At 34.0% G+C, this 16,384-nt stretch overlaps 1 protein-coding gene across 1 annotated transcript in view; it reads right to left on the reverse strand.

Annotated features, from left to right (window-relative positions):
• Window positions 1-6,813, reverse strand: part of LOC136848808 (uncharacterized) — a 533,962-nt gene extending 527,149 nt beyond the window's left edge. The window contains exon 1 of the mRNA XM_067121467.1: window positions 6,565-6,813. Within this exon, the coding sequence (XP_066977568.1) occupies window positions 6,565-6,612 (48 nt within the window). The 5' untranslated portion in view covers window positions 6,613-6,813. The remainder of the gene's footprint in view (window positions 1-6,564) is intronic.
• Window positions 6,814-16,384: the final 9,571 nt, after the last annotated feature.

Genomic DNA, 16,384 nt, shown 5'->3' on the forward strand with positions numbered 1-16,384 from the left:
TTTCCAATAACCATAAGTTAGTGGCAAATATTTACCTTGAGAGGAAAAATATATTCAAAAACCTTTTCGCAAAATTTATTTTAATACTTCTTATTCTTTAACTGCAACAAACTGAAAGATTAAAATGTAAGTTTCATCTATATTTATTCGTATCTTTCCCTCAACAGACCCTCTAGCCTCAAGCGAAAGCCACATCCAACCAACACCTTTCTACGAAAAGGAAAATTTACGGCAAAGGACCGGCAAGAAAATCCTTTTACTGTCTAATATCATATAAGAACCCAAAGACAGCTATCTAGTTTTCCTGGAAAGGTCAATTTTGGGTAACTACCATTACCCGTTCACAACATAAGCATTTGCCTGTCTGCCTGCCTGCTTGCCTTCTCTCTCTCTCTCTCTCTCTCTCTCTCTCTCTCTCTCTCTCTCTCTCTCTCTCTATATATATATATATATATATATATATATATATATATATATATATATATATATATATATATATATATATATATATATATATATATATATATATATATAATATATATATATATATATATATATATATATATAATATATATATATATATATATATATATATATATATATATATATATATATATATATATATATAATATATATATATATATATATATATATATATATATATATATATATATATATATATATATATATATATATATATATATATAATATATATATATATATATATATATATATAATATATATATATATATATATATATATATAATATATATATATATAATATATATATATATAATATATATATATATATATATATATATATATAATATATATATATATATATATATATATATATAATATATATAATATATATATATTATATATAACTGAATCAAAAATATGGAACGTGATGAATATATAGAGACAAATTCCACGAAGGAAAGAGAAACAATGGAAAACTGTAAGGCCGTTCGACTTCTTATCCTTTGTAAGCAAAGGACAAGAAGTCGAATGACCTTGCAGTACTCCACTGTTTCTCTTTCATTCGTGGAATTTGTCTCTATTTATATATATTATATATATATATATATATATATATATATAAATATATATATATATATATATATAATATATATATATATATATATATATAAATGGTGTCTTTGACGAATGTTTTATCTTAGCAGAGAAGAGATGAATGAAATCTGTTGTCAACGCACCTAACCTTGCTTTTAAAACAACAGTAAGGTCATCAAAATTAAGATGCGATCCCTTGTCGCAAATTATATACAATTTTATTCATAAAGCTCAACTTTCTTTTAGAATAAAATATAAAGAGCTACTTGAACAACAAGCTTGTCAAGTTAAAAAAAGGGGGGGTGGGGCCGCTCATAACAAACGATTAGCGACAAAGAGGAGCGGAAAGCATCTGTGATTAATGATAAATATAAACAAGTGAACTGATTAAATAAATTAGCAAAGAAAAATAAGCTATATAAATTGTCAGAGGAACATTATCGCTTTTTGACTGCACGAAGAGGCACACAGTGAGGACGATGGCAGAATAAACGTTAAAGTGCTTCCAGCAGTGATCCGAATCGTAATTTCCTTAGTCAAGAAAGGAAAACTACAGCTTCGCGTATTTCCTTCTAAAAATGGATGTTCTGATGGTTACGGATGACAACTAGGCTAGTCAAGAGAACAATATTCCAATATTAGCAGATTTAAAACATTTGAAGCAGGTGGCAGTGAGGACCGTATCGAAAGGATTCGAATACTCGCCAGATTTCTGACAGCTCAAACCGTATCGAAAGGATTCGAATACTCGCCAGATTTCTGACAGCTCAAAAAGTTAAAACTGAATAGAAATATGATTTATACATTAGGTTATATTCACTATGGAACTGCTTAAACAACCTACAGGCAATTATACATTAAAAGCTATTAAATCATTTTACTTTATATTGTAGAAACACGCACACACTTGCATTTATAATAATATATATATATATATATATATATATATATATATATATATATATATATATATATATATATATATATATAGATATATATATATGTGTGTGTGTTGTGTGAGTGTGTATAAAGTGAGAGAGAGAGAGAGAGAGAGAGAGAGAGAGAGAGAGAGAGAGAGAGAGAGATAGAAGCATATATTCAGACTAACATGTGCATATATTCAGACTAACAAAATTAAAGAAATAATGAGTCTTGTGGTCATCTGCCTCGGCATACGAGTCCAAAGATCGTTTCCTGGGGGAAAAGAAAATGCCTTTGGACCGCTTTCTAAAAACCTTTGTGCCTTCGTTGGCTTAAGCAATGAAATTTGAACCTGGTAGTTAGTCGTCCGTGATGGTTTGCAACAAATGTGGAGACGCAATAAGTTAAGAACTTCACCCCAAAACTCTTAGAATTACTGTAAGGTGAGTACATCCTGAAGTAACCTCTTCTAAGGAAAGGATTAATAATAATAATAACAATAACAATAACAATAATAATAATAATAATAATAATAATAATAATAATAATAATAATAATAATAATTCCAGTTCAATACTCTTACAGAAAGACAAACTTCGCCAGTGTTCACATCGAAGATAATAACATTAGCCGGTAACCCCGAGTGTCAGCCAAGTGTGATAGATTATTCACGCTAAATTAAATAGCTCTCCTGGTCACTAACCCGAATGCTGCGTTGCGTAAATTATGAAGCCATTAGAGCCCGTGCTTTCAGGCTCATGTCCCATTGCGCAGAGATCATAAACCTGGACAAAGACCCTTTTGAGTGCATGTCATTGCAAACTGTGTGCCTCTTTCAGGGACTAATTCTTTGTTGTTTAAAGTCTAGATTCCAATCAAGCTACTACAGAGGCTGTATAGCGAAATTTCCCTTTGAGAGGTTCCTTGTGCTCAACTTTTCTTCGTTTTCGTTTTTTGCTGAGAGCTGTGGTCTGCTAGACAAGCAGTGAGCGTCCTCCTCAGTCTCTTGCTTGCTCTTTCGGGCAGACGAAAGACGTTCTTAGGTACCGGGTTTCCAAGATATCCCAATTTAATTGTGGGTACTTAAATATCATACATACACGCACTCACAACATATATGTATATATATATATATATATATATATATATATATATATATATATATATATATATATACGCAGTCTACTTAATTTCCAGTTAACTGGGTTCTTTAACTTAACTAAGGCCAATAATTCAATATGCGTCAGTCTTTGTCATTCACTCTGAGGTCAGATCAGGTCAGAGCGAGGTTAACTCTATTACTGAAACTGGGTCAATCAGACGTGAGTTAGCCCGACACCACCAAAAAGGATTCTCATCAAATTAACACCTCCGCAACAAGAGTTCATCATAACTTCATCAATGATTGCGTTATGACATTACGAAAATTGCATCGATGTTCATTAAAAGATAATGATAATAAATTGCACTGTATTACCGTTTACAAAAATGATTGTTTGATCACGTTGAGCTCTGTATCAAATAATGCAAGGTAAATTTACATATTTTCTGCGTAAATAACGTAATACACGGGTATTTATATATACGTTCAGACTTGTCATCGTCTAAAAAAGAGCCAAACCCTCTTACCGCCTGAGCTTTAAAACTGTACAGTACGTTTTCTGGGTCAGGAATTTCGGCCTGGATCCTTTTTTATATAACCCCCATTTTCATGTTATGGGTGCATTAGTCGTAATGTAGGTGAAACTGAAAAGTTAATTGCACCATTATCATAAGATTGTAGTTTTCACAACAGTTCTAAGGTCATTCGGTATTAAAGACGACAGATTGCAGTCCTTATCTTGACTCGCTTTAGCGTTCTAGATGTTTTGCTGGCTTTTTTGTGTTGATAATGACTGCATCTTAGTTGTACTAATGCTGTTTTACATGACGTTGATATAAGAAGGTCGATACGGCAAGTTCTGTTACGCACCAATCTGAAATTCCGTTCGAGAACTTTCATTCTGGATACTTATATAAAGGCCACTAGTGAGAAAGACTGGTTCTGAACTGGATGACGACCAGTCTGAATGAGGAATCCAGTGCCCACATATTACTGCTTTCACGCACAAAAATATACAGTGATTGCATAATCGTTGCTAAAAGTTACAACGGTTGTAAAAAATATATAACATCACATAAATGCAGCAATGACACTGATTATTACATCTTTAATCACAATTAGGTTACAGGAGACCAATATTCAAGAACCATTCATAAACCACTTGGGGCAATGAATCATCATCATAATCTCCTTCATTCATTTTCATTTAAGTGTCGTAGTATTTACTTTTACCTACTGTAAGTAAGACGGGTTCTTCACGTCTTTGACATTTAAACTGTTTCAAATCTTTTCGGGACTCAGAAAAATTAGCATTAAAAGAGGACTAGGTAATTCTTTTACTGAAAGAAGATCTTACTTCTTTTTAAGGGAGGTTTAATTCAAAGCGAGTGTCAATTGAAGTTGATTCATTAGCGTTTTCTGCTTATGTCAGAAAACAGAAGATAAATATGGAATGCAAGGATATGTTTTCCTTCTGACAAGGCGACAGACTTGAAATCCTTTAAGGGAGGGGGGTTAAGTATTTTAAGCTCTCTCTCTCTCTCTCTCTCTCTCTCTCTCTCTCTCTCTCTCTCTCTCTCTCTCTCTCTGATTGATTTTCAGCAACGACAACGGCAGCTGCACTGTCACCACAAGCACCACAACCTATAACAACAACTACTGTATACATTTGATTACATTACACGTCATGGTATTATGCCAGGATAACAATTACCTCAATATAAAACAAACATATTTTTTTTACCGAGCTAGTTATATGAAACTTAGTCACCGATCGTTCAAAATTCAGACGGCCATGGTTAATTTTACAAGACAATTGAATACTTAAAATAGTTGTATTTCTAAAATTCATAACCAATGTTATTTTCCTGTACAACATACTCGAATCGTACATGTATTGTAGTTACTTGTGCTTTTCAACTCTGACTGGGCGGTGGAGCCATATTCAAGCTCTGGTAATTTAAGGGGCTACCATGGCCATCGTCAGCAGATGTGGAGGTGGGCGGTGTCCCAACCTGGCTACCCACGGGAAATGTCGACGGTCTTACTCTCCTCTCCCCCCCTCTCTCTCTTTCTCTCAACTGGCCGAGGCATTTCCTTCTTCGCACTTACTTGCAATTCTCCCTCTTCTGTTGCAACTGCTGCCCACGTTCCCACACCCCAAAAATATAAACAAATGCCAGCGGAATTACTGTTGTACAGTACATCTAAGTATTATGTTTTCTATGAAAATCTCCTGATGCCTGTTGCGGTTTCTAAATTACAGTTAAAAAAGCTTACCTTTCGATGGTGACTCCCTAGACCAGGTAGATAATTCCCAGTTAATCAAAGAGTCTCTTGAACGGCAGATCCAAAAATGAAGTAAACCCTAATCTGGCCACCTCTTACTTTTATTTTATTCTATTTTTGTTTTGGGGGGTGGGGGGATTACACGAGATATGAAAGGTAATGGCGATGAAAAAAAAATTAGGAAAAAAGTTCTTGGCTACGTCTAGGGTGTTATCTATTTCCTACTGTTACTTTACTTCCATTCCTTTTACCATTGCTCGTATTTTAAATACCAGCATTACAGGTGGTGTGCCTCTTCTTCCAAAAGCGTATAATGCGAGTCAGCATCGATATGTCAGTTTTCACCCTTTCATCTTCATCTGACAGCCCACTCCTCCAAACCTGTTCTTTCAAATACGCCTACTTAAATTAAGCCTAGCTCTCAGTGCTAATTCGGGAGCTTCTAAAGAGAGCATCTAAGTCATTATCTCATTTAAGAAATGTTTCACAAAATTGTCATAAAGTGTGTATCTGTGATTATATATATATATATATATATATATATATATATATATATATATATAATATATATATATATATATATAATATATATATAATATATATATAATATATATATATATATATATATATATATATATATATATATATATATATAATATATATATAATATATATATATATATATAATATATGTGTGTGTGTGTGTGTGTGTGTGTGTGTGTGTGTGTGTGTCCTTTAACACACTGTACACGTTTCTTACTGACGTTACTTACGATAAAGAATCCACACTTTTTATGCAAGTTATCTCATCTCAGACAACTGAAAATACAAAATATTTTTGGAGCAGATGACATGTACATATAAGATGAACAAGGGCTTGATAAAAGAAAAATGGGTGAAATACACTTATGCACTTGCGAAAGGACTTTTTAGGCAACACTTTCGTTTTCTTGAACCAGGCTTAGCACTGCAATAAAACAAATCGAAGTAATTTAACCTTTAAGGTATTCTATTGAACTGCCGTGAATTCCTTAATTGAATTACTTTAATGTATTTGCATAAAAGCAATAGCATAGGCAAGAACAAAGCAAAGCGCCCACGCGATGCGCTCCGCTAGTTTGGGGGGATTGCGCGTGTACTGGGGGATTTCAACACTGCAACAGACACCTATCTTACCTTTGATATTAGCAGACTTAACAAGACGATTTTCGTAACTCCCCTCATCTTGGCTGCTGCTTTGGACAGTTAAGCACAATCCAGTAACGTTAGTTTGATCTAGCACTCCTTATATATATTATCTTCTTTTGAACTGCAACAACACCAAGAGATTGAAAATCAAAACTCCTGAAACGAGGCACTGACACCACACCTTCCACTACACCAGCTCTCACTCAACTGAAGACAAGTCTCTGGGAGTTCCATTCTGACAAATCCACTACTCATGGCTGCCTTCTCGAGCGGTTGCCAACTCTGCTTTTCGCGTATTATGCGGGCTTCTTACATAAGTAAGCTATAACTGGGTTCGCGATGCAGCGAATGAGACTGCAGGATTTAAATTTCGTATCAGAGATGGGTATTCTTATAAAGTGATCCCCCTGTAAGTGAAAAGTTATACAGAGGTTAATCTATGTTCAAGTAAAGACTGTCCTTTTCCTACCCATCGGCCCGATCACCCAGTAAGTGAAGATTTATGCAGAGTTTAATCTATGCTGAAGTATGCTAAATCTATCATGCTGTTAATTGTAAAATTTTTATAGCGAGCTTAAGGCCAACTGCCATATAAATAGCAACTTTCACAACAGGCGGGGCTACATTGGCGATTGCGTACCCGCACACACGCTAGAGATTTGATGAAGGCTTGACTCGTCGTCTCATTACCAGGAAGCCAACTCACCTGTTACCACGAACAACTGTCTGACGTTGGAAAGATTTCCTGAAAACCGTCGCTTGCATGCTCTCCAAGCTTTTCGGTACTTCAGATGACATTGAGAAACCGGTATTTTCGGCTTCCACTTTTCTTGAATGCAAGAAAGTAAAGATGACTTCTGGGTTCTTGACAGAAACTTGTTACAGTGACACGCATTGTTGGCAGTATTTCCTGTACTTGTCGGCTCCAAGCGTAATAATCATCTCATAGTTCTTGACATTCAACTGGAATTTCTCGTGAAGAACTACTTCGTTCACGGTGCACACGCCTTAATACTCCTCGAAACCTACATACACACATATGTTTGTGTTTTGTATACCAGAGTGCAATAATATAATTGTTAACGTTATTCCAGTTTTTATTGGCCCGATATATAGAAAAGATAAATTCAAGAAAATGTGACCGTTAGGTGGCGTGTCTTAGAAAAGGTGTGTCAAGGGTGTGGTGATACATGCATGCATACATACGTACGTACATGTATACATACAAACATACCGACGTACGTACGTACATGCATACAATATATATATGTATATACACATATACACACATATATATATATATATATATATATATATATATATATATATGTATATATATATATATATATGTATATGTACACAGTAAATGTGCCTTACTAATGGTTGTTAATATGCACATGCTCATATTTTGTCTATGCATACAAATGACCAGCGTGCACAAGCTGTGTCCATGTCCGTCTGTATCAAAATGAATTCAAGAGAGAGTTTCAAGAAAATGCAAATATAACTGGATCATAACAGATGGTTTTTGATTATTGATGACATTATGCGTACACATTTTTGTTCATCGTTCCAGTAAGGCTGGCGTGATTCAAGGTCAAATATCTTTCAGAAGGGTAGTAAACATAAAGCAGAAAGAAGGAATGGTGCAAATGTGGGTTCCAGATTGCATCTTCTATGCACGCTGACAACACAACCCAAATGTGTTGATCTTACGTGTCGAGCTTTGTTAACTTTGTTAACTGTCCAAAGAAGCCATGATTACTGTACTGATGCCACTTTTGCTGGTCTTCATTTCAGTCCTATATGCATTCCTCCTAAGTTCGATTCCAGAGGATATCAAACTCTTCGTTGAGATTAAAAAGATTTCATGTCTTATGTAACAGTAGGCTACGGCTAAATGGAGATTCCACCTTAAGATCACTTCCACTAATACGCGTCGTGCAACCTGTAGCTAACTAGGTATAACAAAGAGAAACAATAGGAGTTAAGTTAAATGTCTATTGGTTTTCTTATTCCTTAATCAATATCTACATTTTTAACCGATGACCGTCTCTGATTCTACCACTAGATTTTCATAATGTTAAATGAAGTTATTTTTATGGCAACAGCTTTATTAATCGTAGATACTCCTCCATTACGCTAATCGCTTCTCTGATTTTCATTTACTTATCTATTTATTTTTTTTGGGGGGAGGTCTGTCCATCTAACGTAAGCTTGCAAAAATAAACCTATTATTATGTAATAAAAATTCACAATTATATAAGCAAACTGTATTAATATGCAAAAGATGAAAACAAGAACTTTCGAACACCAGAACGGTGTTCCTCCTCAGCGTTTGCATTACATTATTTTGATGTAAGCACTGAGGAGGAACACCGTTCAGGTGTTCGAAAGCCTTTGTTTTTATTTTTTTATATTAATACAGTTTATTTTGTTTAACTGTGGATTTTTATTACAAAATAATTTATCACGAAATTGCGAATTTCTTAGCAAACTGTTATTCAGATCACTGTATGCTTCTCGCAGACTGAGTATTGTAACTGAATACTAGATATTTTTTAATGTAATTTGAAGTAATCTAGGTCTTGCTACTGGTAACCTTGAACAACATATTTATCTGCTTATGAGTGAAGGATGAAATTCCTTTGAGTTTACAAGATTTAAATTATACTTTAATCAACTGCTGAGATAACGTGCCATTCTCATTACTGAGTTGTACTATTTATTTGGAAAATCTTCGTTTTTTACTGATCAAAGATAAATTCAAAATTAACATAATAGAAATTATGATGCTCTTCCTAGTGCTGTTAACTGGAACAGCCTGTATATTTGAACATTTAAGGATGAAAACTGAGTACTGAATGTGTGTGGATCACTAGATAAGATATGTGATCCATTTTTACGGAACCTTCCACTTTGGAGAAAAATATCTGTACGTGGAGTGAAGACTCATTATTTTTTCGCCGAGCACAAATCTAACTTAGCTTCAGAAAGATAAGTTCAGTCTTTCTTTTCATAAAGGTGCTTATAGCAGGGCATCTAATGTGTATATGTTTCATATGAGTGACCGATAAGTTTCATTCTTTCTCTTTTTGTGCCATTGCAAATGCAAACCTTCCAGTTTAAGAACTAACTGCGACCATCACTGTCTTCATGGTTGACGTAACTGCTTAAGTGCCATGCTATGAGGTCCAGCCCAGCTTTACTTTTACTATTCAGTCCTGACTAGGAAATTATAACGTCCTGCTTCGTGAAGAAAGAAAATTGTTATCTGTCATTATTTAACATCTATATTTATCTCAGACCCTAAACTACAGTACGTTCGTGACTATTGTTTTTCGGATTTATTACAATTTTTTTTCTACTCTATCTTAATATTACTGTTATTATCCTATTCTTATGGTTAACATTATGTTACAACTTTGTTGATATCTATTTACACTCTGCATCTCCATTCAATTTTTTAACTTGAATTCATGTACAGTAAAAATCACGTTTATGGTGTTGACTACCTGGAGATGAAGACGGTACAAGAGAGGATGTGTTTACTAAAGAAGGTTGTAGGAATTGTCGACCTCGATTTCTTGATTACCCTTTCATAATCTACGGGAATCACAGTACTACTTTCGCACCTTGCTTTAACGTTAAGTGTTGTTTACGTTAGAACAGTGATTCTTAAACTGGGGGCGCCAGAAGCTCCCAAGGGGGCGCAAGCAGGGTTGCCAGATGATGACTATTTTTTTGTTATTTGTGATTTTAATTGAAAAATTGCCAAAACCATTATCACTGCTTCCATATGTTTTCTATTATTATCTCAAAACATGCCAAAAGGATTAAGATAAAATTTGGTTTCATCATATGTTTGTTTTACCCGTTTTCTATGAACATTGTTTATTCCATTGAAAAATAGCACATTGCATACTTATAAAAAATTTAACAGCGATGAAACAAAAATCTATCATTCATCCATATATTCTAATAAGCAATGAAGTATATTAGTATACAAACAGGCAACATACTGTTTATAGTTTGTCAAAATTTCAGGGGTAGGGGGCATGGGACCAATACATGGTGCGGAGGGACGAGCAAGGCAAAAAAGTTTAAGAACCACTGCATTAGAATAAGGTTCCAGTTATTTCTCCGCGAAAGACAAATCAAGCAGCCTCATCTCATAATTCTTGCTGAAATCAGAAAGGATAACGCTCTATGGCGCCACAGCCTTTAAGGGCTGAATGGTCGAATGTGTATATTGCACTTCTACTTTTTTCTCCTTTGTATTTTCTCCCTGGAAATCCTTCATGAAACAAACTCTAAGATGATGAAATTATAACTTTATGACATGGAAAAAACTCTATTAACATATGCTAAAGGATAAAATATATCAACTATATTGTAAATGCCTGATGACGCAGAATTAGAAGTCCCATCACACAACCAGTGGTCCATGAAACCAAGAAGCCGCAAGTCATGAAGAGTTGATGACAAGGTATTCACCTTTAATTGATGCCTATGGTCGTTAGAGATGTCCCAGATTCGTACCGTGTATTGTCTATGCACCATTTTGGCCATTTCCTTTCTTGGGTGCACCTGCAGCATCAAGTGAATATTCACTATTGCAGTTTTGAATAAATAATAGTCTGCGCGACTTTCTTTAATCTTCCGTGTGTACTACACGTGCTAAAGTAGTGTGGCACATAATTATAAGTGACAGTTGTTAGTACAGTTGTTTATTTTGCTGGTAGTATCCTTCCAGTCAAATATCCGTTCGGTAAATGCTAGGAAATCTATCACACATTACTCCGAGGACCTAATTCTTGTTTATTTCATACACAAAGATTTCGCTGCTAATCTTGTAGCTTCCATGATAAAAAAATCTAGGTTATTTTTTATCGTTTTAGTGTGATAACTAAGTACTAGACTTCCCTCAAACATTAAGTGGAACTATAATCTGAGCCTAGTACATTTACGCCATTATTACTCTAATCACTCTGTCAGCAAGACGTAAGATCAGAGAAAACATTGCAGTTTTGTTCCCAAAACCTCAAAATCAGTTTCTGAGAAGCTGAGAAACGCCGGAGAATTATATCATCAACTGCCAAATAATGTCGGCTGATTCTTGTTTATAAATATCTGATACTGTACCTGAAAATCAGACCATATAACCTCCGATTTTAATGTCTCAGATAAAGCAAGAATTGCGTAAACTTACCGAAGAAAAATATTTCTAATCTTGCTTTTTATTTGAGTACCACTAGTTTTGGGTATATCCTGCCACTTGCAAACAATATACTGTAATCTCTAAATTTAAAGTCATAAATAAAGTTCAAGATTAATTCGTAGAACTTCGGTGGGAGAAATGTCTCCAAGTATCAGAGGTTCTTAAACTGAACATATGCTTCATGTCACTCGAGCCGGAAATATCATCACGATGCCTCTTCGGTCGCATAAGTTGAAAAATGACCAAAGAACGTGACGTTTTATAGGTCAGTCCTGCGGCCAGAAGCCAACTGATTTATGACTAAAACTGCCAATGCCATTAAACCAAAATGGTCAATTTTGAGACCAGTACCATAGTGGTTGCCAGAAAACTCTGAGTGTTATTTATTTTTTTATTTGCTTGTTTATTTATTTTGCAAGTGAAAGTTAACAATGTTCTATTTTACTGTTATATAGGTTAGAGTTAAGTCTTGCTTAGTGGTCATTGTTTATGAACAATTATCCCGTACCGTATCCGTTTCTTGGTCATTGTCTTCCTAATACCAGGATGCGGTGTAATTTATCAAGTGATTACTCCAAAAGGGATATTATTATCTGCTTTTTATGTTGTTCAATACAATATTTCCCGGTGAATAGTAAAAAGATAATTGATTTAGCTGGATAAACTTGTCCAGTTCTTCATTTTTCATCCTTTTCTTTATCAGGGACGTAACTTTTCTTAAAATTTTGAAAGAAATCGTTTCTCTAGCTAATTGTCTCGCTATTTAGTCCTTCTAGAAGTGCAGTTATAATTCTGTTTGGAGTAATGGCATGAACTATTGATGGTATATAAGAATTTTGGAATAAACATAATTAAAAAAAGTCTATAATTCACCGAATGTGTTTTGATACCCAGTGCCTGATAGATTAGAGAGGGAATCGAGGGAATTTTTTGTTAAGTTTAATAATAATGTTATTTAATGCACTACTAAAGTTTTTAGGAGCTCAGCGCCTCAGCAGTAAATACAAAGACATCTGATGCTTCCTGGCAAGTCTCTAGCTTAAATAAAAGCCAAGATTAAGTCATCCCAGATTAAGATTCTGTCTTCTTTATCGCTCATAAAACAAGGGCAGAATTGGTAGTGCTGTTCCTCACCGGTGGAAATAGCCCAAAGATCTTTTCTAGGTCCTTTTTGTCAGGGAGATTTCCTAAATCAGTAAATTTGTTACTACTTCTTACAGTTGTTTTTACCGTGCAGACACTGTAAAAGGTTTTATTTACCTTCACTGTTTCCGTTCCTTTCTACTTCGCTCAAAGACTTCCTGTTTCCGTGAATACATCGAAAAACTAAGATGAAGGAACTCTACACGTGTTTTTTCTTCTTCTCTTTGTTTGGCATTTAAACAGCCAGATGTGAGAGTGCTAGCTTATTTAATTACTCTACAGCAACCAATTTTAATCTTTAATCGTTGATATTCTGTTTTTATTATTATGACTAGAATCGTTATTCTGTCTCTCATCTGATACATTTATTCGCTGACATTTATTATGTTTGGAAGGCTATTTAGAGATTTTCTGACGTACTAAGTGTATAATCAAATCCGCGACAAGTTTACCTAATACTTTAGAGATATGCTTTATTTCTGATGCAGTTTGGACAGTCTAAGAGAAAATACGGCAGAAGGAAATAGAGAAGTTTAAATAAATTTATGAAAATTCGCCAATTTCCTCGAAATAAATCGAGAGGCGTATCTAATTTTTTTGCATTCTATGTTTTATTACAAATACTAGTGTACCTATGCTGTAGAAAGTCACGGGTTATAAGAGACGACCGAGGTAGCAAGTCCTGACCCTACAGGGAGGTTACGTTCCTTGCCCAAGCTTGGAACAAGGGGCCAATTGCCAGAGGCTGACCCCTGGCTGGACGATGGTACGTCTAAACGCGGAGGGCATTATCGTAGATTTTAGTTGTAACAGACATCAAATGTATGGATAGCCATTACGTTTTATCATCGAGATTATCCAGTCTACCATTTTTCTTAAGAATGGCAAGGTCTGCAAGGTGGTTTGTTAAATTTAAGGCAGTTGTGTCCTTATAGTTGATTTTTTGACAGTCTAACTCTTCCATTTTACATTTGGTTAGTTTTAAGAGATTGCGCAATGCAATTTTCAGTTCAGATTTACCGTATATTCGGACTCATTCACTCCGTTATACTGAAGCTATTTTTTGGAATTTTTTTGTGGGTTTTGCCTGATAGATTAGTTCCTTTACAGTTTAACTTTTCAATCTTACATTTGGATCAACTTTTACAAAGCCTTTGTGTTGCGCAGATTGAGTAACGTGTTACTATCAGCACTGAAATTTTAATTTGCATTTTCTCCCGTAAGAACTACATCATTTAATCAATATAATTGACATAAATTTACTTTGCAATTAGCCTTTACAATCATTCAACATGCTGCCACTATTAATTGCTCTCACTTCTTCTCTAGGAACTATTTCTTTTTGACTGAGTCATTTCAGGCGAACAAAGAAAGATAGCATCCAATTAAAGATACTTTCTCTTGATCTATATTGCAAGAGGTTTTTTTTTTTTTGTTAGCAGAGAAAAAATACTTGTCAAATTTGATTACTGTTAACCATGACAGGTAAGACGTAACAAAATTGACTAATATTGTTTCTATTCTGGTCTCATATAATATAAAACTAAATATCGTGTCATCTTTTCAGTTTTAATATTACTTCGAATTTGTTATCAAAATCTTCGCGTAAGTGCACACTCTCCTGTAGGAAGAGTTAACCTGACATTTATTAAGTTGCACTCATCAAAAATGGAAAGGAAACAACTACTCACTAAACTGGAAACTGGGTTGGGAAAAGAAAAAAATCACCGCTAAAAAGGGATCCAGCTGAAATTACAGGTTCCTTTGCAACAGATTATTCGCCGTTATCTTTATTTCAAATTACATGTAACTAATTTAACAGTACATTTTCATATGTTCATTTGCTTAACAAAAGTTTTAATTTCCGTTATCATATTCAAAAGTTTATTTGATAACGCAGTACTGTTATCTTTGCTTATTTGCTTGACAAATTTTTTGTTATCCATATTTCATAACACCGAGAATGCAGAAAAGTTTCATTTGCTCATTTCTAGTACTAAATTTTGTCATCTCTGTTCAAATTTTCATGTCACTGACAACACGGAAGTTTTTTATTGAGGAATAATAATAATAATAATAATAATAATAATAATAATAATAATAATAATAATAATAATAATAATAATAATAATAATAATGCGTCTTTAAATGGAGAAAAATTCACGGTTATGTATATGTACAGATTTATCTTTAAATATATCTACATAAACATAACTGTGGATTTGTTTCCCCAATAATAATAATAATAATAATAATAATAATATATAAAACTTAGATAATGATAATACTAAGAAGCAAATCCCAATATCATGTTGCTGTTAGCTGCAGGAAAAAAAAAAGTCGTGTTTGTTACCCTTTCATTCCTCGCCACCCGCAGCGTCATTTGGGCAACGAGCGATAAAGGAAGCGTCTTCCCGTTTCGCTTTCCGTTCCGTAATGGTTCGTCGCTTGTGGCGCTCAAAGTTAGTTGACACTAAATTACCAAAACAAATCAGTCGGTAAAAGTTTTAAGTTGGTTTTCGTTTGGGAGTCTTTTCGAAACGGAACTGGGGGTAAAACTGGTAACCTGAAGAGGGTCAGAGCGCAAGAGAAGCAAAGGAAAATAGAAATTGGATGAAGAGAAGTTGAAAGAAAAACTCAAGTTTAAAGTGGATTATACGCTGGTAATTAAAACGTTAAACGGGAACCGTCCCGTTAAGCCGCTTATGATTTATTATTGTGATGATTTAACAACTAATAGATTAATAAATAGACTTCTTCTTGTTTCATGTGATGCTCCATTTTGAATACCTAAAATTTAAGATTCGTAAAGATCAAACGACAGGAATAGGACGGTAGAGATATAGATGGCATTGCGGAATGACGTAGCCTAGTGATAATTTGAAATAGACATCAGGTCGTTACTCCCACCGCTTTTCTACTGTGATTGTAACGTGGATGGAATGTTGTTATTGTCACCTACACTTTTAGTGCAGGAGGATAAAAGATTGTTAAACCTGCTCAGTCAGAAATGACGCGAAGTCAAGTTCTTGATGACATACGCAATGATTTATCTTAAATATATATACTCCTATTTGCAAATCATAACTTCTAAGCTTTGTTTCTCAATAATTTCTTCAAACCCTCATACTGTGGATTTATAAATAATAATATATATATATATAATAATATATAATAATAATATATAAAACTATAGATAATGATAATATATAAACAAATACTAATATCAAATGTTGCTGTTAGCTGCAGGAAAAAAATATATCATGTTTGTATACCCTTATATATCCTCGCCATATAGATATCATTTGGGCAACGAGCGATAATATATACATATATATCCCGTATATATATTTATATTCCGTAATGGTATCGTATATATATATATATATATCAAATTGTGAGAATAACAACTACATCCACGTTACAATCGCAGTAAAAACCGGT

This window comes from Macrobrachium rosenbergii, chromosome 2 (genome assembly GCF_040412425.1).
Source record: "Macrobrachium rosenbergii isolate ZJJX-2024 chromosome 2, ASM4041242v1, whole genome shotgun sequence".
In the NCBI taxonomy this organism is placed as follows: Eukaryota; Metazoa; Arthropoda; class Malacostraca; order Decapoda; family Palaemonidae; genus Macrobrachium; species Macrobrachium rosenbergii.